Raw genomic sequence first — 22,598 nt, 5'->3', positions numbered from 1 at the left:
AGATTGGCACATATCAATGACTTTGACATATTCCTCCTACATTTACTGTGTTAATAGCATAGTGCCGACCATTCGCCACCGATCGGCGGTGAGCCCGAGTGCGAGGGCCCTACCATCGCTGCTTGCAGCTTTAATTATTATTATTATTATTCTTATCCGGAATGAATCGCATTTTTGAGGGCCTAAACATACCCGAAAACTAACAAAACTTTGCACACACATCAGACCTGGCGAAAATGGACATCTGATATGGGTTGCAGAAGTGGGTGTGGCAAAATGGCTCAATAGCGCCACCTTTACACGTTCCGCGGTGTGCGCATTCAGCTGTGATTATCGTACATGCACAAAAATCGGTACACACATGTAACACACCAATACCTACAAAAAAGCCTCTTGAGATAAAATCCGAAACCCAACAGGAAGTCGGTTATTATTAATTTTCTCAGCAAAATTTGTGTCATTTTTGCCATTTTCAGGTGTCATACTTGAACGAACTCCTCCTAGAGATTTATTCCGATCAACACCAAATTTGGTGAGTCTAATCTAAAGCCCTTTGCGACGTTAAATTGTGAAGATCTAGAGTTTTCATCGGAGGGTGTGTCCGTGACGGCCTCGCAAATTTCGATGTTTCGCCATGAAAAAGGAAGTTGCTATAACTTAGGCATAAAATGTCCGATCTGCCCCAAATTTCACATGTGTGATAACACTCCTGACCTGAAGACATCTACATGCCCATATTCAGTTATAATCATAGCGCCACCTGCTGGCACCAGGAAGTGTCATGCTGTACTCTGCAACAAACTCCTCCAAAAGATTTAATCAGATCAACACCAAAATCGGTCAGTCTAATAAAAAGGCTTTAGCGATGTTAAATTGCGAAGATCTTGAGTTTTCGTTGAAGGGCGTGTGCGTGGCGGCCTGGCACATTTCGTGGTCTCGCCATGGATATAAAACTTGTTATAACTCAGCCATAAAATGTCCGATTTGCCTCAAACTTCACATGTTCGATAAGAGTCCTGGCCTGAACCAATCTGAAGGCCTATATTCTATTATAATCACAGTGCCACCTGTTGGCAACAGGAAATGACTTGTATCAAACTCCTCCTAGAGATTTAAGGATATAAACATTATATTTGGTCAGTCTGATCTAGAGGCCTTAGAGATATTAAATTGTGAAGATCTTGAGTTTTCGTTAAAGGGCGTGTCCGTGGCGGCCTGACAAAGTTTGATGTTTCGCCATGGACATAAAAGTTGTTATAACTCAGCCATAAAATGTCCGATCTGCCTCAAACTTCACATGTTTGGTAAAAGTCCTGGCCTGAAGACATCTAAAGGCCAATATACAGATATTATTATAGCGCCACCTATTGGCAGCAGGATATATCATATCTTGCACTAACTCACACATACCAAGGTCAATCTGCACCAAACTTCATATGTTTGATGAAAGTGCTGGCCTGAACACATCTACTTGCCAATAATCAGTTATAGGCATAGCGCCACCAGCTGGCAGCAGGAAGTTTGGCACATTTAAGTGACTTTGATCTATTTTTCCTACATTTAATGTATTAAAAGCATACTGCCCACCGTTTGCTGTGTTCCTAAAGCCACCGGTCGGCGGTGAGCCCGTGTGCGAGGGCCCGTTCATCGCTGCTTGCAGCTTTAATTTTGACTTGTTTTTACTAAAAACAAGGTAATAATTTTTACTTGTCTAGAAAATCCTTCCTGATTCAAGATTTTTTTGATATTTTGGCTGGAACCAAGACAAAAAATCTAAGTAAGAAAAGCATTTTTTGCAGTGTGGATACTGGATTCTGATTGGCTGACAGGTATGCAGTAAAACAGTTTAATGCACAGGTAGTTCCAAGTCAGTTTAATCACCGTTCTATATTAATGCGCTGCTTTAATTGATGCACGCAAACGCAGAGAGAGAGAGAGAGAGAGAGAGAGAGAGAGAGAGAGAGAGAGGAGATCGCATTGTGCACATACATACACTTCTTGTCAGCGCTTGCCCGCGATTCTTATTAAAATAGCCTAGATACTAGATCGCTACATTATATTCCACAGAAACGAGGTGGTAAAACTGCTGTTTTTGAATGAATTTGTTGTTTGTAGAGAGAGACACAGCATGCAGGCAGGTACGCACATAAACACACACATACACAACTGTCATCTCTCTCGCCTTCACTCTCTCTCTCTCGGTCGATCGATAATTTACTGAAACAAATGTTATAATTCATTCAAATAAATGTGATCTTACAGAACTATTTAATCTCTGTGTCTGATTCGAAGCGTCATAACTGATGAAAATAACCGTCTTTTTTATCCATACGGTCAAATTTTGCACTGCAAATATCAATCCTAGTTTTAACTTGTCTATAACTTGGCAAATGACCATGGAATAAGCGGAATAATCAACAGCTTGCCATGCATTAAAGGATTTAGCCTCCACGTCATGCATTTAAAATACTTTAATGCACGGCAAACCATTGATTATCCCTTACATATGTCTTTAGATTTTGGCACAGGTTTTACTATGTATGACAGACAAACTCTAAGATGAAAGACAGGCCACTGGATGATACTGCTGGTCAAAGTCCACTGATAATACTACAGTCGTGGCCAAAAGTTTTGAGAATTACATAAATATTGGAAATTGGAAAAGTTGCTGCTTAAGTTTTTATAATAGAAATTTGCATATAGTCCAGAATGTTATGAAGAGTGATCATATGAATTGCATAGTCCTTCTTTGCCATGAAAATTAACTTAATCCCGAAAAAAAATTTCCACTGCACTGTTAAGAAGGCTTCAGGGCGTCCAAGAAAGTCCAGCAAGCGCCAGGATCGTCTCCTAAAGAGGATTCAGCTGCGGGATCGGAGTGCCACCAGTGCAGAGCTTGCTCAGGAATGGCAGCAGGCAGGTGTGAGCGCATCTGCACGCACAGTGAGGCCAAGACTTTTGGAAGATGGCCTGGTGTCAAGAAGGGCAGCAAAGAAGCCACTTCTCTCCAAAAAAACCCATCAGGGACAGATTGATCTTCTGCCAAAAGTATGGCGAATGGACTGCTGAGGACTGGGGCAAAGTCATATTCTCCGATGAAGCCTCTTTCCGATTGTTTGGGGCATCTGGAAAAAGGCTTGTCCGGAGAAGAAAAGGTGAGCGCTACCATCAGTCCTGTGTCATGCCAACAGTAAAGCATCCTGAGACCATTCATGTGTGGGGTTGCTTCTCATCCAAGGGAGTGGGCTCACTCACAATTTTGCCCAAAAACACAGCCATGAATAAAGAATGGTACCAAAACACCCTCCAACAGCAACTTCTTCCAACAATCCAACAACAGTTTGGTGAAGAACAATGCATTCTCCAGCACGATGGAGCACCGTGCCATAAGGCAAAAGTGATAACTAAGTGGCTCGGGGACCAAAACGTTGAAATTTTGGGTCCATGGCCTGGAAACTCCCCAGATCTTAATCCCATTGAGAACTTGTAGTCAATCCTCAAGAGGTGGGTGGACAAACAAAAACCCACTAATTCTGACAAACTCCAAGAAGTGATTATGAAAGAATGGGTTGCTATCAGTCAGGATTTGGCCCAGAAGTTGATTGAGAGCATGCCCAGTCGAATTGCAGAGGTCCTGAAAAAGAAGGGCCAACACTGCAAATACTGACTCTTTGCATAAATGTCATGTAATTGTCAATAAAAGCCTTTGAAACGTGTGAAGTGCTTGTAATTATATTTCAGTACATCACAGAAACAACCGAAACAAAGATCTAAAAGCAGTTTAGCAGCAAACTTTGTTAAAACTAATATTTGTGTCATTCTCAAAAGTTTTGGCCACGACTGTAGTCAGGATTTATTGCAACAAACAACAGAATTGAGCTTTTCCATAACCATCTTCCACCCTCTCACTAACCCTTAGAATTAAACAGGCGGTTTTGTTACTGCTTTGCCTTATAAGCTTTTATTAAAGCTTATAAACTGAAATGCTATTTAAACTTAGAGTTATTATTCTTCTTCTGAGACTAAAATTTGGACTCTTTTCTAACTGATCGGACTTACGGTTTTCCTAAAAATCCCATAGACTTGCACTGATAGAATGTTCAATCTATCTAACCAAGCCTAGCAACTAGAATCATGTTAGTGACATGCTAATCAGGCTAGAAACATGTTAACAACATGCTAATAATGCTAGTAACATGCTAATAGTTTGGTAATCATGCTAACAACAGGCTACTAATGCTAACATCATGCTAATGACATTCTAATCATGCTAGCAACATCCTAGTAACAGACTAATCAGGCTAGAAACATGTTAACAACATGCTAATCATGCTATTAACATGCTAATAGTTTGGTAATCATGCTAACAACAGGCTACTAATGCTAACATCATGCTAATGACATTCTAATCATGCTAGCAACAGGCTAATCATGCTTGAAACATGCTAGTAACTTGTTAATTATGCTAACAACAGGCTACTAATGCTAACATGTTAATCATGTTAGAAACATGCTAACAACATGATAATTAGGCTAGAAACATGTTAACAACATTTTAATCATGCTAGTAACTTGCTAATCATGCTAGTAATGCTAACAAGATGGTAGCAACATTGTAATCACGCTAGTTACATAATAGTAACGTGCTAATCATGTTAGAAAAATGCTAACAACATGCTAATCATGTTAGAAACATGTTAGTGGCCTGCTAATCATGCTAAAACATGCTAGCAACATGTTAATGATGCAAACAACATGCTATCAATATGCTAGCAACACGGTATTGACATGTTAATCATGTTACAAACATGCTAACAACATGCTAATAATTCTAGAAAAATGCTAATTATGCTAGAAACATGCTAGCAACTTGCTAATCATGCTAACAACAGGCTATTAATGCCAACATCATGCTAATGACATTCTGATAATGCTAGAAACATGCTAGTAACAGGCTAATAATGTTAGAAACATGCTAAAACATGCTAATGACATGCTTATCATGCTAGTAGCATGCTAACAACATGCTAATTAGGTTAGTAACATGCTAACAACATGCTAATCATGCTAGAAACATGCTGACAACATGCTAATTATGCTAGCAACATGTTAATCATGCTAGAGACATACTAACATGCTAGTAACTTGCTAATCAAGCTAGTTACATGCTAGTAACATGTTAAATAAGTTAGAAACATGCTAGCAACATGCTATCTATCTATTTATCCATGCATCAATCTGACAGACTATATTGTCTTCAAAATATTCAAGCTTTAAGCTTTAAAACTACTTTAACTCTAATCTTTTTCAGACTGAAAACTATATAAAATATATATTTTTAAACTTTTCACACTTTGTGATCAGGCTTTTTAAACCAACATAACGATAGTCTTGACAAACTTTTTAATCTAATTTAAATGTCTTATTTGCATGTGAAATCAGAAAAGTGTTTGTCCAATACATTCCTAATCATTCAATTACAACCTCTTTGCAAAGTTTGCATTAGATTGTGAAAGATTGATAAAGAAATCCACATTGAATTCAGGGACCTTTGAAATATGTTCTATTTTTTTCCAAAGTCATTATTTTAATTTATTTACTTACCCACTCACTTATAAATTGTTTTTTTTTTTTTTTTCTCCATTTGAACTCACCTAGATTCTAATGGCTTGATTAAATTTTAATACATTGTACTGTACAATAGTAATATATTTCAGTAATAACTTCTTAAGAGTTAAACCAAGCTTTTATTTTGGCGGATTGTATTGAAGACCTGCAAAATATAGGAGGACCTGAAGAAACAATGCAGTACACTCTTAAAAATAAAGGTGCTTTAAAAGGTTCTTCAAGTGATGCCACAGAAGAATTTTGGTTCCACAAAGAACAATTCAGTCAAAGGTTCTTTAGAGAACCATCTCTTTCTTACCTTTTTATAATCTGAAGAACCTTCTTTCGCCACAAAGAACCTTTTGTGAAACAGAAAGCTTCTTCAGATGTTAAAGGTTCTTTAGGGAACTATTTAGACAAAAATGGTTCTTCTATGGCATCGTGAAGCACCTTTATTTTTAAGAGTGTATCTCGAAGAAAAATAATCATGATATACTGATATATAACTGTACCTAGTTCAGGAAGTTCAGCTGAGTTTCAGTTAATGGTTTGTTTGGACTGAGGAGGAAGTTTTCAGTTCTTTACTTAGTACATTGAAACCTTACTTTCAACAATGTGACACATTGCAAAAGGAACCAGGATATTCAACAAGAAAAACTGTGGTCGTTACATACCAGGATGGAGCTAAGTAGTTGAAAAATCTGATTGAAAAGTAAGCGATTCTTAGTCATTTGTAAAGCAAAGAGGTTTGAAAAGCAGAGCACGTAATTACATTTTGATAAAATTTTACAAAGACAGACGCTGCCCTGATGAATAATGCACAGTAAGATTAGGAACATGGATCAAAAAATATAAATAGACTTGATTTGGATTTTTTTTTCTGATATAAAACCTCAAAGGACAAAACAAGCTTTGATCAAGGTTGTCAAGCCAGTAGGCCAAAGATCTGTTTTTGGGCAAACATATTTCTTCAAGCCACATAAATACTGTAGCTAAACACTGATTGCTCTGTAAATAGATATGTTTTTCTGTTGGCTGCAATGAGTTCTAATACAGATTATGTTCCATGCCATTTTCAACACAAAAGTGCCCATAAACCAACAATCATGTACTTCTGAAATTACATGCACCAGCTGAAAGGGGCAAAAAGGTAGCCATTTATAAAAGTTGGTTACTTCCGTATAATTGTTATACTATTTTATAACTTTTTTGCACATTTATGTTCTCTATTTCTATTTTTTTAATTTATTTTTTTATTTTTTTTTTATTTTTTTTTTTTTGCTTTTGTTGTTGCTGCTGGTTTTATTTTGCTTTTTTTTTTTTTTTTGGTTTTCTAGTTTTTTTTGTCATTATTTTTTTTATTTGACAATATACACTGGTATTTAAATATTTAAAAAAAAGTTTGAATTTTTGTGTTTTCCAAAAAAAAGTATCTTATGCTCAACAAGGCTCTGATTTAAATAAAAATATAATAGTAATATTGTGAAATATTTTTACAAATTAAAAATAACTTATTTCTATGTAAATATATGTTAAAAAATGTAATTTAATCATGTTATCAAAGCTGATTTTTCAGCATCATTGCTCCAGTCTTCAGTGTCACATGATCCTTCAGAAATCATAATATGCTGATTTGCTGCTTACACTGCAAAAACTGTTTTTCTTACTTAGATTTTTTGTCTTGTTTCCAGCCAAAATATCTAAAAATTCTTAAACAGAGTCAAGAAAAAATCTTATTTTCAGAAAAAAATTGTGAAAGTGAGTTTTTGCTTGAAACAAGCAAAATAATCTTGTTTTCTGTTTGAAATAAGATTATTTTTTACCCCATTGGCAGATTATTTTGCTTGTTTTAAGAAAAAACTCTCTTTTCACTAGTTTTTTTTTATTCTGAATACATTTTTTTTTTCTTGTCTAGAAAATGCTTCTTGATTTTTAGTTATTTTGTCTGGAAACAAGACAAAAAATCTAAGTAAGAAAAAGGTGTTTTTTGCAGTGTAACCAACATTTATTTTCATTGTCAGCTTTTACATTTTAGTTTGAGTTATTTTAGCACTTCAAATTAAACTAAACAAAATTTAGAAATGTTGCCTTTGCAACTAGCTGAAATAAAATAATTAAAATATATATGTATTTTAATATTTTTTATTTTATTTCAGTTAATGCTTATTTTATTTCAAGTAATGAAGGTGTTTTTATGGTTTGAGTTTTAGATCCACGAAAAAGACTAGATTTTGCATGCCAGGCCAGTAGATGGCGATGTCACTTTGTAAAACCCATGTATGACGTCACCGTTTTCGCAAATTTGTGTTTTGGTAGTTTGTGGTAAACAACTGTTGCATTGAAACTCATTTTAAAAGGTTGATTTTTTCAGGCTCCCAAAATGCTGTTGTCTTGTAAATGAATGGCCAAAACACATATAAAGTTTTCCATTTTTAGTTGAAAACAGTGTCTTGTAAACAACTCCTTGGGTAACAACAATAAACCCTCGGGTAAATCAGATATACTGTATTACAGTATCTGTAATGAGCATAACAAAAACAAACAGTCAAACTCTGGTTGAGAAAATCTGTTAATGACATGTTAGTCAATAAGCATTGTTTCTCTCATCCCGGACTCCAGGTCATATCAGGCAACAGCTCTTGGGAGCGAAACTGTAAAGGTCAAAGCCGTATTCACGCTGACACTGTTATAGATGGAACGGCCAGTGTAACATTTTCTAACACAGAGGAAACTGTGTAACTTGTTTCTTAGAGCCTTGAAGAATTAGAACCTTTCACTGTGTAAATAACTCCCCACAATCCAATCTTTGTTCAGATTAATTAGACTCTTAGCTTCCGGAGTCCTACTGGTACAAACTAACACAGACACACACTTGCAGTACTGTCAGTGAGGAAAGTTATCAGTAGGAGGAAAGGACAAGCCTACCCAACATTGTTTACAGCGCATTTCCTGTGGCAAAGCCCCTGGAGCATTGCACTTACTCACATAAACACACACCACTCCCAGAAGAGTAGTGAAATCCAAACAGAGACCTTACTAATGCAGGGATAGAGGAAGAGAAATGCTTTCAAATTTAGTCCACCGGCAGCTGATGGTTTGCGAGAGTGGGAAGGAGCATGAATGTCACTTATCAATGCCACAATGTAGACTTGATGTTTTGTATCTCTGCAATGTTGCTCCTGAAAGCCGCTTCATAAACTACAGCAATTAATGCACAAACAATTAAGTGATTTGTGCCATTTAGGGTCTGTTTATGTGACAATTATTGTTTTATGGCAAATATTTCCTTAGATTTTTTTGAGAAGTTCCACATACAGACGACAATGTATTATGCATGCCAGGCCAGTAGATAGCGACGTCACTTTGTAAAGAAACACTAATAACCGAACAATAAAACCAAATATGTGACCCTGGACCACGAAACCAGTCATAAGGTTAAATTTTACAAAACTGAGATGTATACATCACATGAAAGCTCAATAAATAAGTTTTCTATTGATATATGGTTTGTTAGGATAGGATAATATTTGGCCGAGATACATCTATTTGAAAATCTGGAATCTGAGGGTGCAAAAAAATCTAAATACTGAGAAAATCACCTTTAAAGTTGTTCAAATTAAGTTCTGAACAATGCATATTACTAATCAAAAATTACATTTTGATATATTTAAAGTAGGAATTTTACAAAAAATCTTCATGGAACATGATCTTTACTTAATTTCCTAATGATTTTTGGCATAAAAGAAAAATCCATAATTTTGACCCATACAATGTATTTTTGGCTATTGCTACAAATATACCCCAGCGACTTAAGACTGGTTTTGTGGTCCAGGGTCACATATTAGGGATGCACCGAAATGAAAATTCTTGGCCGAAGCTGAACAAAAATAAACACTGGGCCAAAGGCCGATTACCGAACATGTTTTTTTGCGTTTTTTCCCCTATGTATTTTGCCAATTGTTTCACCATTGCATAAATTAAATAGCCAAAATGTGCTTTTTACAGTTTTGTCTTGCTTTTCAAAACATAATAAAAAATCAATTACAAAACAACAAATAAAAAATATTTACTTAACTCTGAACATTTTTAACATTCTAGTAGACATTAAAGCCTACCGACAAAGCACAATTTAACTTAAAATTAATAAGTTAGTAAAATAATATTCTTTGGCCATTTTTAAGACCCCCTTCTTGAATCAGGCACGTGATGTACAATGTACAAATGATGACTTAATGTACAAATAAAATGCAGCATTGCTGAGCAAAGAAGAATGTTATAATAAACGTATTAATAGAGCTGTTGTAATTATTTTTGTCTTTTATTTTATTTTACAGAACAACGGTAAAATTACAATACTAACATCTATGAATGTTCACTGTAAAACGTTTTCACCAGTTTCAACTTAAAAACTTAAGTTTAGCAGCTGCCTTAAAATTTTAAGTTAAATCAACTTAAGTCATTTCAACTCACAAGTTAAATCAACTAATTTTTATTGTAATAAGTTAAAATGACTTGTAGTTTTAAGCTGATCTAACTTAAAATTTTAAGGCAGCTGCTGAAATTAGGTTTTTAAGTTGAATCTGGTGAAAACTTTTTTACAGTGTTGACTTTTATTTTGGCGAAAACCCACAAGAAGACCTTAATACTACTTTTTGCTGACAGCAGCAGATTTATGAATGATTCTCATCACGCAGATTTTCCTCACGCTTTGGACTTCGAAACCCTGGCTAAGGAGCTGGTGCAGCGCTGTCAGAACACATACAGTTTGTGCGCGTATTAGACAACATAACGTTCTGTTGTTTATTTACTAATAGTTTAAGGCCATTTCACAATTTCAGTCATCATACAGTAACCAGCAACATCCAGCCCTTCGTCTTCTCGCGGAAGACATGCGATGCGATACTAAACAGTCTCTTGCTGCCGGTGCTTGGAATGATTTTTGCATCTTACTCAGACAGTTTTAAATGCTTCCACACTGCCATCATGTTTGCTGCATTAGTGTGCGCCTCTATTTGATCGTGTCACATCATTGTTCGGGATAATTTATTTGGCTGTTTCGCTTATTTATCCATTTTCAGCCAAATACTTTCGGTTGCCGAATTCACATTTCATAGTTTACACAGAGATGATAACCATGTTAAAAGTTAGCATTTTCAGGCCCCTTAAAACATTCTGTTTATATTCATTTAAATTAATGGAAACAGAAATGGAAAAATCAGGGGTTTTTTGTAGTGTTGTCAATATATCAAAATTTTTAATCTGATTAATCACACCCTTTTTGTGTGTTTAACCACGATTATATATATATTACATAGAAGTGGCTTGTTTAAAAATCTTATAATGTATGAAGTGGCAAAACAGGCCTGCTACCTCACACACAGGGTAAAAGGCAAGCTATTTATAGAGATACATTAATTAATAATAAATTAATTTATATTTATATATTTTTTATTTTGTATATTATATATATATATATATATAATTAACACTAGTGTTAAGAAACAAGTCAAAAAATAGAAAAAGAATAGAGAACACTAGTGTTAAAGGGTCATTTTTTTAAATAAATAAAAAGAAAACAAGTCAAAAGAATAGAAAAAGAATAGAGAACGCTTGTGTTATAAGGTCATTTTGTATAGTTTACAAGTTAAATCATTAAAATAAATTCATTTTAAAAACATAGAGACAAAATGATTTTAAAAATAAAGATTCTGAGCATTGCATTTGAAATTGTATTATATAAAACCATAAATATGATTTTTTTAACATGATTGTTTCATTAACACAATGATTATTTTAAGGTGGACACCTTCATTTATTATCATGTTAATTATTGTGCCTTCACTCCCAAAAGAAGAGGCACTTTTTACCTCAGTTAGCATACTTGGACATTCTTCTGTTATTGAAAAACTGTTAAATTACCTTGTGCAAAAAAAAATCATTAACAAGACCTTTGTCACAAATTATTTTTAACAATTGTCATTTGGTACATAAAAAAAAGTTTTAAAAAGTCAATATTAGATCAAATTAGCATAATTATAGCTGTGATCTGTGTTATTATCAACAGCTGTAATAACTGTTAATGAGTGGTTTTGAATTTGCTTATACTTTTGCGTGTGTTAGAAGCCTGAGGAAGGTTGATTGACCAAAACATTGCTTGAGTAGTGTGCAGGGCTTTACACATTTTTCCAGTTTTATAAACCCTTCAGAGTGCCATGACCTGTAATCTCCATTGTACATGCATTATAGAAAGCAATTTTTCCCTGAGACAAGTAAACATTATTTTCTTTGGTAATCGACAATCTCACAGACCCTATAAATAGATCTCAACTAACCTAGACAGTCACATTCCTTTACCACAGGGGTTGGCAACCTCGGCACATGGACAGACAATCGCTGCACGTGAGCAATGACAAAAGAGGTGGTTTTCATTTAAATAAAGTCTCTTGAACCTGCATACTATTGTACATTTGGAGCTCTATTATTCATGCATTATTCCTCAAAGTCACACAGTCTGTTTTAGTTAAAGTCAGAACTATACTATTTGAACTCAAACTAGTTGCAAGGATTTTAACTTATGCTAGTCAACCGATTACACAACCACCTACAGTTCTAATGAATTTCGGCTCCAATGTGCAATACTTCTTCCTAAATATTTCACTCAGAGACCAGAGATGAGGAGCAATTGTATAGCAGTTACACAGACATCATTATTTTAACGTGGACAGAAATCCAACCCTGTCATCCTTCTTATGCAGTGCTGAAGATCACTAATCACCTTCATAAGGCAAAGGGCCTTTTGATCAGACAGCACCTCTAACCCATTAGGGCGGTAAGTAGTCTCTTCAGCTGGAGCTCCCCTTAATTACCTTGACAGACTCTCTGCTGCAAAATTAGATGAGACTAATCATGTTTGCCGAAGAGCTGTGGTTCGTTTCAAACTTTCATAGTTGGAAGTGGAGCTATACTGGCTTTGTTAACCCATCAACTACAATGGCGTTGTATGATGACTAGCTCCTAATATGAACTATATTTGTTTGGATTCACATGTGCACTGATCAACAACATGTTAATCAAGTAAACAGCATCAATTTTGCTTTCATGTTGACTTTCAGCAAAAAATGGTTGGGTAATTTAAAAAATGGGATTTATGTGGTAACATGTCAATTCACAGACATATTTGATTACAAAATATTATTCAAAATATAATATACATTGAGGAAAAAAATATTTGATCCCCTGCTGATTTTGTATGGTTTGCACACATCTCAGGAGGGATTTTGTGCCACTCCTGTTTGCAGATCCTCTCCAAGTCATTAAGGTTTCGAGGCTGATGTTTGGATCCCTCCACAGATTTTCTATGAGATTAAGGTCTGGAGACTGACTAGGACACTACAGGGCCTTAATGTGCTTCTTTTTGAACCATTTCTTTATTGCCTTGTGCCATGTGTGAAGAGTGAAGAGTTTGGAATCTGATTGATTGCTTCTGTGGACAGGTGTCTTTTATACAGGTAACTCCCTTTAAGAAAGTGCTCCTAATCTCAGCTTGTTACCAGTTACCAGAAACCTTGCTGATTGATAGGGGATCAAATACTTATTTCACTCAATAACATGCAAATTACATGCATTTTTTGGATTGTTTTGTTGTTATTCTGTCTCACACTGTTTAAATAAACTTACCATTACAATTATACAGTCGTGGCCAAAAGTTTTGAGAATTACATAAATATTGGAAATTGGAAAAGTTGCTGCTTAAGTTTTTATAATAGCAATTTGCATATAGTCCAGAATGTTATGAAGAGTGATCAGATGAATTGCATAGTCCTTCTTTGCCATGAAAATTAACTTAATCCCGAAAAAAACTTTCCACTGCATTTCATTTCTGTCATTAAAGGACCTGCTGAGATCATTTCAGTAATCGTCTTGTTAACTCAGGTGAGAATGTTGACGAGCACAAGGCTGGAGATCATTATGTCAGGCTGATTGGGTTAGAATGGCAGACTTGACATGTTAAAAGGAGGGTGATGCTTGAAATCATTGTTCTTCCATTGTTAACCATGGTCACCTGCAAAGAAACGCGTGCAGCCATCATTGCGTTACATAAAAATGGCTTCACAGGCAAGGATATTGTGGCTACTAAGATTGCACCTAAATCAACAATTTATAGGATCATCAAGAACTTCAAGGAAAGAGGTTCAATTCTTGTTAAGAAGGCTTCAGGGCGTCCAAGAAAGTCCAGCAAGCGCCAGGATCGTCTCCTAAAGAGGATTCAGCTGCGGGATCAAGGTGCCACCAGTGCAGAGCTTGCTCAGGAATGGCAGCAGGCAGGTGTGAGCGCATCTGAACACACAGTGAGGCCAAGACTTTTGGAAGACGGCCTGGTGTCAAGAAGGGCAGCAAAGAAGCCACTTCTCTCCAAAAAAAACCATCAGGGACAGATTGATCTTCTGCAAAAAGTATGGCGAATGGACTGCTGAGGACTGGGGCAAAGGCTTGTCCGGAGAAGAAAAGGTGAGCGCTACCATCAGTCCTGTGTCATGCCAACAGTAAAGCATCCTGAGACCATTCATGTGTGGGGTTGCTTCTCATCCAAGGGAGTGGGCTCACTCACAATTTTGCCCAAAAACACAGCCATGAATAAAGAATGGTACCAAAACACCCTCCAACAGCAACTTCTTCCAACAATCCAACAACAGTTTGGTGAAGAACAATGCATTTTCCAGCACGATGGAGCACCGTGCCATAAGGCAAAAGTGATAACTAAGTGGCTCGGGACCAAAACGTTGAAATTTTGGGTCCATGGCCTGGAAACTCCCCAGATCTTAATCCCATTGAGAACTTGTGGTCAATCCTCAAGAGGCGGGTGGACAAACAAAAACCCACAAATTCAGACAAACTCCAAGAAGTGATTATGAAAGAATGGGTTGCTGTCAGTCAGGATTTGGCCCAGAAGTTGATTGAGAGCATGCCCAGTCGAATTGCAGAGGTCCTGAAAAAGAAGGGCCAACACTGCAAATACTGACTCTTTGCATAAATGTCATGTAATTGTCGATAAAAGCCTTTGAAACGTATGAAGTGCTTGTATTTATATTTCAGTACATCACAGAAACAACCGAAACAAAGATCTAAAAGCAGTTTAGCAGCAAACTTTGTGAAAACTAATATTTGTGTCATTCTCAAAACTTTTGGCCACGACTGTATACTGATAATTTCTTTGTCAGTGGGCAAACATACAAAACCAGCAAGGGATCAAATGAATTTTTTCCTCACTATATACCACTGGGCAACTCGGAATGGCATGCACATCCCATGAGATCATCTAAGAAGATTTGGGTATGGACGGTAAGGACATGTATGTTCCTACACTAAAGTTATTAGTTTGCAAACGAGCTCCTAAAAAATATAACAATCACATCTGTAATTGAATGTGACACACTATCACCATGTATGTATCTGCCAGTTATTATAAACTATTTATATCCATAATGTATTAACTACTTATTATTATTTCTGAATATGCTGTTAATAAAATAATTAGCATTAATATGCTGAATACATGTTGTAAAAAATATACTTCAAGTACACCACAAGTGCACCACAACAAAATCATAAATAAATGTTGTATTTGCACTGTAATACAAACATATTCTAAATTCAAATAGAATTCAAATGTTTATTCAGTAAAATTTGTCCACCACCTTACAGTGACTATAAAAGAAGAAATGCAACAAAAAATAAAAAATGCTGCCTCAATTGTACCTGTAAATGTCTATATGCATGAATGAGACCAGAGACCAGACTATATGGAAACGGAAGACTTTTTTAAGGGTCAGAAGATAACAACTGCATATTTTTACTTAACTTGTAATTTTCTTGGTGAATTTTACTGATTAAAAAAATACAACAACAAAACATCATTTTGTGTCCCACTGCAAAGAAAGTGATAGTAATATGGTAAAGAAGCACAATGGATGTATTAAATTAAGAAAAAGCGACTGAAAACTACCGAGTCACTATGTGCTGGCGTTAACCGCAGGATTATGTGACCTTTCCAAAAACATGCACCCCACTGAAGCATTGAATGAAGTGAATTAAATTGCACTGCCACCCGGTGACACATCAGTGTGAAAGACGCAGTATTAGTTATTTGGGTTCATTAGACTGGAGAGAAGTATTTCAAAAGCGTCTCTGAATGATATAAAGAATTTATATTTGAGCTTTTAGGACAATTAGTCATTTGTACAATTTGGGAAACCGATTCTGATTTTTTTGTATCAAACTGCAGAGTAGTCTTTTTGTGTGCCACTTTGATCGACAAGTAACTTTATAGAACTAGTTCACCTGAAAGTGAAAATTATGTCATCATTTGTTCACCCTCATGCTGTTTCAAACCTGTATGACTTTTGTTTTTCCCACGGAACACAAAAGTACCGATTTTTAATACTGCTTATATACTCTTTTTTTCCATTTAAATGAATGACTGAAGCTTTCAAACTTCAAAAGGTATGCAAGAGAAGTTCATATGCCTTGTGTGTGGTATTCCAAGTCCTCTGTGTGATGAACAGACTGAAGTTTAAGACACTGTTCACTAAAAATCTTGACATAATTGTCTGTCCGTGTCACAATATTAAGAGTATGTGTGAGATGTTTGTTTTGAACATTTTGAAGAGTTCACCAAAAAAATCTAATTAGCTGAAAATGTACTCACCCTCAGGCCATCTAAGTTATATTTTTTCCCCATTCATTTGGAGAAATGTAGCATTGCATCACTTGCTCACCAATAGATCCTCTGCGGTGAATGGGTGCCGTCAGAATGAGAGTCCAAACAGCTGATAAAAATAACGCAAATATCTACACCACTCCAGTCCATCAATTAACATCTTGAGAAGACAAAAGAAACAAATCTATCATTAAGTCCTTTATTTTGATGTGAGAAACAACAGGAGAATTTTTCACTGGAGGAAGCGTTATTATGAATTATGGACTATGGATATTTAAGCCAGAAGCAACAGTTTAAAGTTAAAAATACAGTTTGGTGAAGCAGCAACTTTTCACTTCACTTTAATAAGATGTTTGGACTCTCATTCTGACGGCACCCATTCACTGCAGAAGATCGACTGAAGAGGAAGTAATTAAATGCTACATTTCCTGAAATCTGTTCTGATGAAGAAACAAACTCATCTTGGATAGCCTGAGGGTGAGAACAGTTTCAGCAAATTTTCATTTTTTGGGTGAACTATTCCTGAAGCAGTTGATGCAGTTCATTAATCCCGTCTGAATGATTCACAAACCAGACTGATTTGATTGTGGAGTTTAACTTGCTGACTCAACAATGAGTTACCGTACATCTTCAGAAAACTTATAACCCACACGTTACATTTTTACATCCTTTTAAAAAAATAATAACAATAATAATTCATGTTGAATTTGAAATAATGGGAAACAAATAAGCACAGAAAAAAAGACCAGCACAGAACTGGAAAAAAGAAACAAAGCTCTAAATGACATTAAATGGTGAAAGAATTTCCATTGTTGGTTCGATTGATTCTTTATTCCATTAAACAGTTTTCCCATTGTCTTCTGTTATCTTAGAGCCAATGTGGCATTCACTAAAAACAAGTTATCTTTTGTTTCTAAGTCTGAAGGTCAGCAGTGCCACATAATATTGAAAGCCTCAATTACACACACTCACTCAAAAAGAAGCCACAGAATTTTCACAGCCTTGGCATGAGAATCAGATAATCCAGGGGGCAACCTTGAGGCTCATATTTACCCATAATCCTCTACAATCACAATTTAGCATTCCACACACAGTACAGTACATCTACATTCATGTATTTGGCAGACAAATACTAGCTGAAAAAGCATGCATGAATGCAAGCAAGCATGGCTGCATATTTCAGGAATGTACTGTAAATACCAGCACAGCCTCATAGCAAATTCCTATTTTATGTTTTGGTGAACTGGTGGCTAATTTGTACGAATGTGAAAATCTGCATCCATCCCAGTGATTTTTGTTTAGGGGCGGGGTTAGTGGACCAGCTTACTTTATTCTAAAAATCAATTCGCATTGTATGAAATCACCATATGGGTCATTCCGTGTCAAATCAACCAAATTGTAAAGTATTGCATTTTTTCAAACTGACCCACATTTGGATTTTGACCAATAAATAAGTGTACATTTGAATGATTTACTCCTGGAGCCATACTGAAATTCCAATATCTCAGGAACTAAATCTCATAGGGCAGTGGTTCTCAATCCTGGTCCTGGGGGACCCCTGCTCTGCACATTTTGCATGTCTCCCTTATTTAAAACACCTGATTGAGATCAGCTCATTAGGAGAGAGATCCATGAACTGAACTAACAAGCTGAAGTTCTCAATCAGGTGTGTTAAATAAGAGAGACATGCAAAATGTGCAGAGCAGGGGTCCCCCAGGACCAGGATTGAGAACCACTGTCATAGGGTATTAAAAATAAAGATGCCAAAAGGAAAGTTTATTAAGACGCAATATCTTAAAGGACATTCAAATATCTTTAATATATAGTTACAGGCATGCAAACTTTGGAGATAAACTTGAAAAGTGCCGTTTCCCCATTTTTGAATGGTCAACATTGGCACATAATGCAACAAAGATGGCTAAAGTCAACAGATTTTACTAATAGAACTACCAATCCCTGTGTAAAAATAAGATGCTGCCATCTTTCTGAAGTCATTTTTAAACCCTCTGTAACTTGACTGAAATTTGCCATTTTGACCTCTCTCTACAAAATTGGATTACTCAGTAATTATTCATCCATGACATTTAATATTTTGGCTTTGATCACTATTCGTGTCTATTTTTCTTCAGAATAAAAGATTTTAGCCGGGAACCTCTGGATGAGTTGACACGGAATGACCCATATGCTTTTCAATGAAATCATGTTGAAAATACACCATCTGAACGCCTTTGGCATACTACTTTGGTCTAAAAGAAAACAAAACATTACTAGAATTTTATTCAGGAAAAGCACATCAGTTTAAGCCGCTAATAAACCAAAAGCCTCTACTGATAGACTACACTGAGAATCACAACAGTCTCAATGTATCTGTGACCTTGATCAGTAAACTATTCGCCATTTAGAACTTCAGATAAACTCTGAGAAGATATCATCATCACACAAACATTCAAACATGAACTGAAAAAGAAATGTTGACATTTCACATTTTATGTTCTCCTTTTCGGTCTCTCTACCCTGACCAGCAAAAAAAGTCGATATTTCAAAACCTTTCTAACTAGGCCTTTTTGAATGTGCATTAACTTATGATCAGATGAATATATTAATAATGGAATAACATTTGTTAATATGTCACTTTCACAAACATCTGCAAACTGAGGCTAAAATCTTGTTTGTACATATCAGATGTGGTGTTTCATTTTTATGTTAAGTTCAAAGCAATAAACACTGACTGAACATTTACAGAATTTTACGTTAAATGTTTTACAAAATGCTTGACTAGTAAACAAAGCTGCACTGTACACTCTTAAAAATAAAGGTGCTTCAAGATGAACCTTTTGTCTAAATGGTTCCATAAAGAACCTTTAACATTCGAAGAACCTTTCCGTTTCACAAAAGGTTCTTTTTGGCAAATGAGGTTCTTCGAATTATTAAAAGGTAAGCAAGAAATGGTTCTTTGACTGAATGGTTCTTTGTGGAACCAAAACTGGTTCTTCTATGACATCGCTTGAAGAATCTTTTGAAGCACCTTTACTTTTAAGAGTGTAAATAACTGAAAACTGCAAATTTCCTATAAACTGAAGAAAAAAATGTTTTATTGGTTATTTTGTTTTTGTTAACTGTGTTGTAAACTAATTCAAATATCACAGTGTCCTATTCAATTAATTTCTGGTTTCAACTTGGAGTAATGACAGTGATTAAAACCACCTACATTTCATGTGTTAACTGTGTTTTCTATGGATTTTTCTATGTTTCTATGTTTCTATTAAAAGACTTGCATGTTTTGTTATTATTAATAGTAGAAGTGATAACAACGAAGAATAAACAAAACATCGATTTAATATTTTGATATTTCTTACTCATCACGTTAGCTGTGTCTCAAAACCCAGTGAGACGCCTACCTAGACACCATTGTTGAGCATCCCACGCGCGTTTCAGAACACGCCTATAGTGACCACATGCTTTCTAAGTAGACAGCACACTAGGTATTGATTACACCCCACATGAACGGTGATATCAGAGATGCGGGTGTTATTGTATTGATGTGGTGTTTACTCACTCTTGAGCGCGCAGATCAGCTGGTGTCCATCTTTAATCAGCTCTTTGATGAACTTGTTCGTTCGATCCAGCTCGATCTCGTGACATTTGAGCCTCTCTCTGAAGTCCGGACTGTCCACAAAAGAGTCACTGAACTCTAGAGTCGGCAACCCCATAGTCGGACCTGGAATAAAGCCTCACAAAACAGTGCAACTCGGTATTTCCTCAGACGCACTGGCGGGTCCGTGTCACCATTATCATCCTTATCCACACTCGAACGCGGGAAGTGTCGCTCTCTTGCAGAGATTCATGCGAAAGTTTGTCTTCACTTCCGCGCTCTGAACTTTCATCAAGCCAAACTTCTGCAGCAGCCAGCCTGAGATCATGAGACTCCTGCTGGTTACATTAGATAACATCCCTAGACGTGCTGTATGTGTAATGGCTTAAAGTTTAACACGGCAATTAAACCCGTCCCTTATGAAAATTAACCATGGTTTTTCTTTTTGGCGTATTGACTACCATTTGTATAACCACATTTTTACCATTGTTGAACTATGGTTAGTCTAGCAAAACAATGGTTAATCTGTTATCATGATTTATTTATAGTAATCATGTTTTTTTTTTTATTATTATTATTGTAGTAAAACTATACCTACTTTAGAAAAGTTATTAGGGTCTACTCATTTATTTGCATTTCAAACTAGGTCAAAAAAATGTATGTTGTATAAAATCAAGAAAATTATATATGAACAAATCCCGCTATTAAAACCTTCAGGATATAGACAGGAATAAAAATGTAAAGTTTGGTGTGTGTAAGTGCTACTGATTTATGGCTCAGTGTAGGAGAAAAAAAAAAAAACTAATTTTGAGAAAACGGCCTTTAAAAATATGTAATGTATTGACACAAATAGATAAAGTGCTATAAAAGAAACACTTAACAGTGTCTTTTGGATGTTCTCTTTCCACTAGTCTGAAAAAACACTTTATGAACAACCAAAAAGCCTAAAATCTCAAACTTGACAGGTGGATGAAAACTGTTTTTGCCTGCAGTGTCTCTCCTTAATAAACAAATAACCGAGGACAGACAAAGCAGAATCACAGTTAAGATTAAGCTAAAAGTTTTTTTTTTTTTCTGTACTCATATAGAGGGACATATACGCATATGCATTTATTTGATATGTCACAGTGACATAAAGCTAACTAACAAAACATCTAACAACATATAGACATAATGGAATTATTAAATAATATCCTCATCAATAATAATAAATATATACTTGTAACAACAATCCACTAAAATAAAAACAATATTTCCTCAAACCTAAAAAACAAAAATGAACATGTCCGCAAATCCTTTATTAATGAATAGACAAAAACATTTGTGTCATGAATTGTCAAGGGAGGACCCAAACACAGAATGAGCAAAATGACAGTTTATTGTGAGGACAGGTGAAAACAAGAGGAGGATGGCAGACAGTCGCCACACGGGCCTGGGAACACACGGCGAAGGGAGACAGGCAGGACGAAGAAGGAGGGACAGGTGCAACCCCAAAGAGAGTCCGGGCGGCTGGAAGCAGTAACCGGGGGAACTCAGGAGGCCGGGCAGGAACGACAGACACACAAATGACAAGACACAAAAGACAACAAAACAGGAAAAACTTCTGAAAACTAAGACAGGGGGGGAAGCTAGGTAAAAATAAGATAAACTAGAAAAATCAAATCAAAAGGAAAACAAAAGGCAGAAAATAAAAAGCTAGAAAACGAGCAAAAAACAGGGGGGACTAGGTAAAAAAAACAAGATTATCAAAGACTAGAGAAATAACATCAAAAGGATAAAAGAAATAAAAAGCTAGAATTAAAACAGGAGACGGGGGGGGGGGGGGACTAGGTTAAGCAAAATAAGAGTATCAAAAGACTAGAAGAATCAAAAAGTAGTGATGTGACGTTTGACACCGAAGCTTCGAAGCTTGTATCAAAAAAACGAAACATCTCACAGTGAAGCACTGTACCGGAGCTTGATTCGTTTTGTCCATAACCACGTGACCTGTGACGTCCGAAGCTTCGTTTTCGCACACAACCACGTGACTGCTTCATATTCTGATTCAAATAACGCGAACCCCTTTTGCAAGTATCAAGTGTCATTCACTTTTTGTTAAGAATAAATCATAATACGAATAAATATGTACATGTGTAGTTTTGTGCATATTCATTTTGTAGTTATCCTTGCTTCACAAGCACTTCTAATTAACACTAATATTAGTCAAAATTATTCTTAATTTACTTTGAACATATATGCCTACAGGAACCATGCTTATACTTGTATCATTTTATTAAAACGTTTATTTACAGATCAATTCGAGTAAAATTACTGTAAAATTTCTGACATAGCACAAATTGATGTGTTTAATGAAACTGTCCAAAATCGCTTTAAGATCTGGGACGCGAAAGCAGCTTTTCCCACCTTTGTCCACAAGATGTCATTAGTGTGCAACATGTTGAAAAGCTTCGAGTAACGAACCTTTTTACGATACAGTTGAGGGGAAAGCCTCGGTGCTTCGAAAAGCTTCATTTTCCCATCACTATCAAAAAGGATAACAAAAGAAAATAAAAACTAGAATTAAACTTTTTTTTTTAAAAAAAGGGGGAAAGAAAGAAAAAACACTAAGGCTGAGGAGAAAAAAAAAAACTAGATAAAAGGGGGAAAAACTCAGACGGCAATCTAGAACAGGACTGAAAAATT

General features: G+C 35.8%; 1 protein-coding gene across 1 annotated transcript in view; it reads right to left on the bottom strand.

Moving 5' to 3' along the window:
* arhgap42b (Rho GTPase activating protein 42b) overlaps positions 1 to 20,122 on the bottom strand; it is a 173,932-nt gene extending 153,810 nt beyond the window's left edge. The window contains exon 1 of the mRNA XM_073850019.1: positions 19,881 to 20,122. Within this exon, the coding sequence (XP_073706120.1) occupies positions 19,881 to 20,034 (154 nt within the window). The 5' untranslated portion in view covers positions 20,035 to 20,122. The remainder of the gene's footprint in view (positions 1 to 19,880) is intronic.
* Between the last annotated feature and the right edge of the window lie 2,476 nt (positions 20,123 to 22,598).

The sequence above is a fragment of the Garra rufa genome, chromosome 11 (genome assembly GCF_049309525.1).
Source record: "Garra rufa chromosome 11, GarRuf1.0, whole genome shotgun sequence".
NCBI lineage: Eukaryota > Metazoa > Chordata > Actinopteri > Cypriniformes > Cyprinidae > Garra > Garra rufa.
This window is presented reverse-complemented; position numbering and strand designations above follow the sequence as displayed.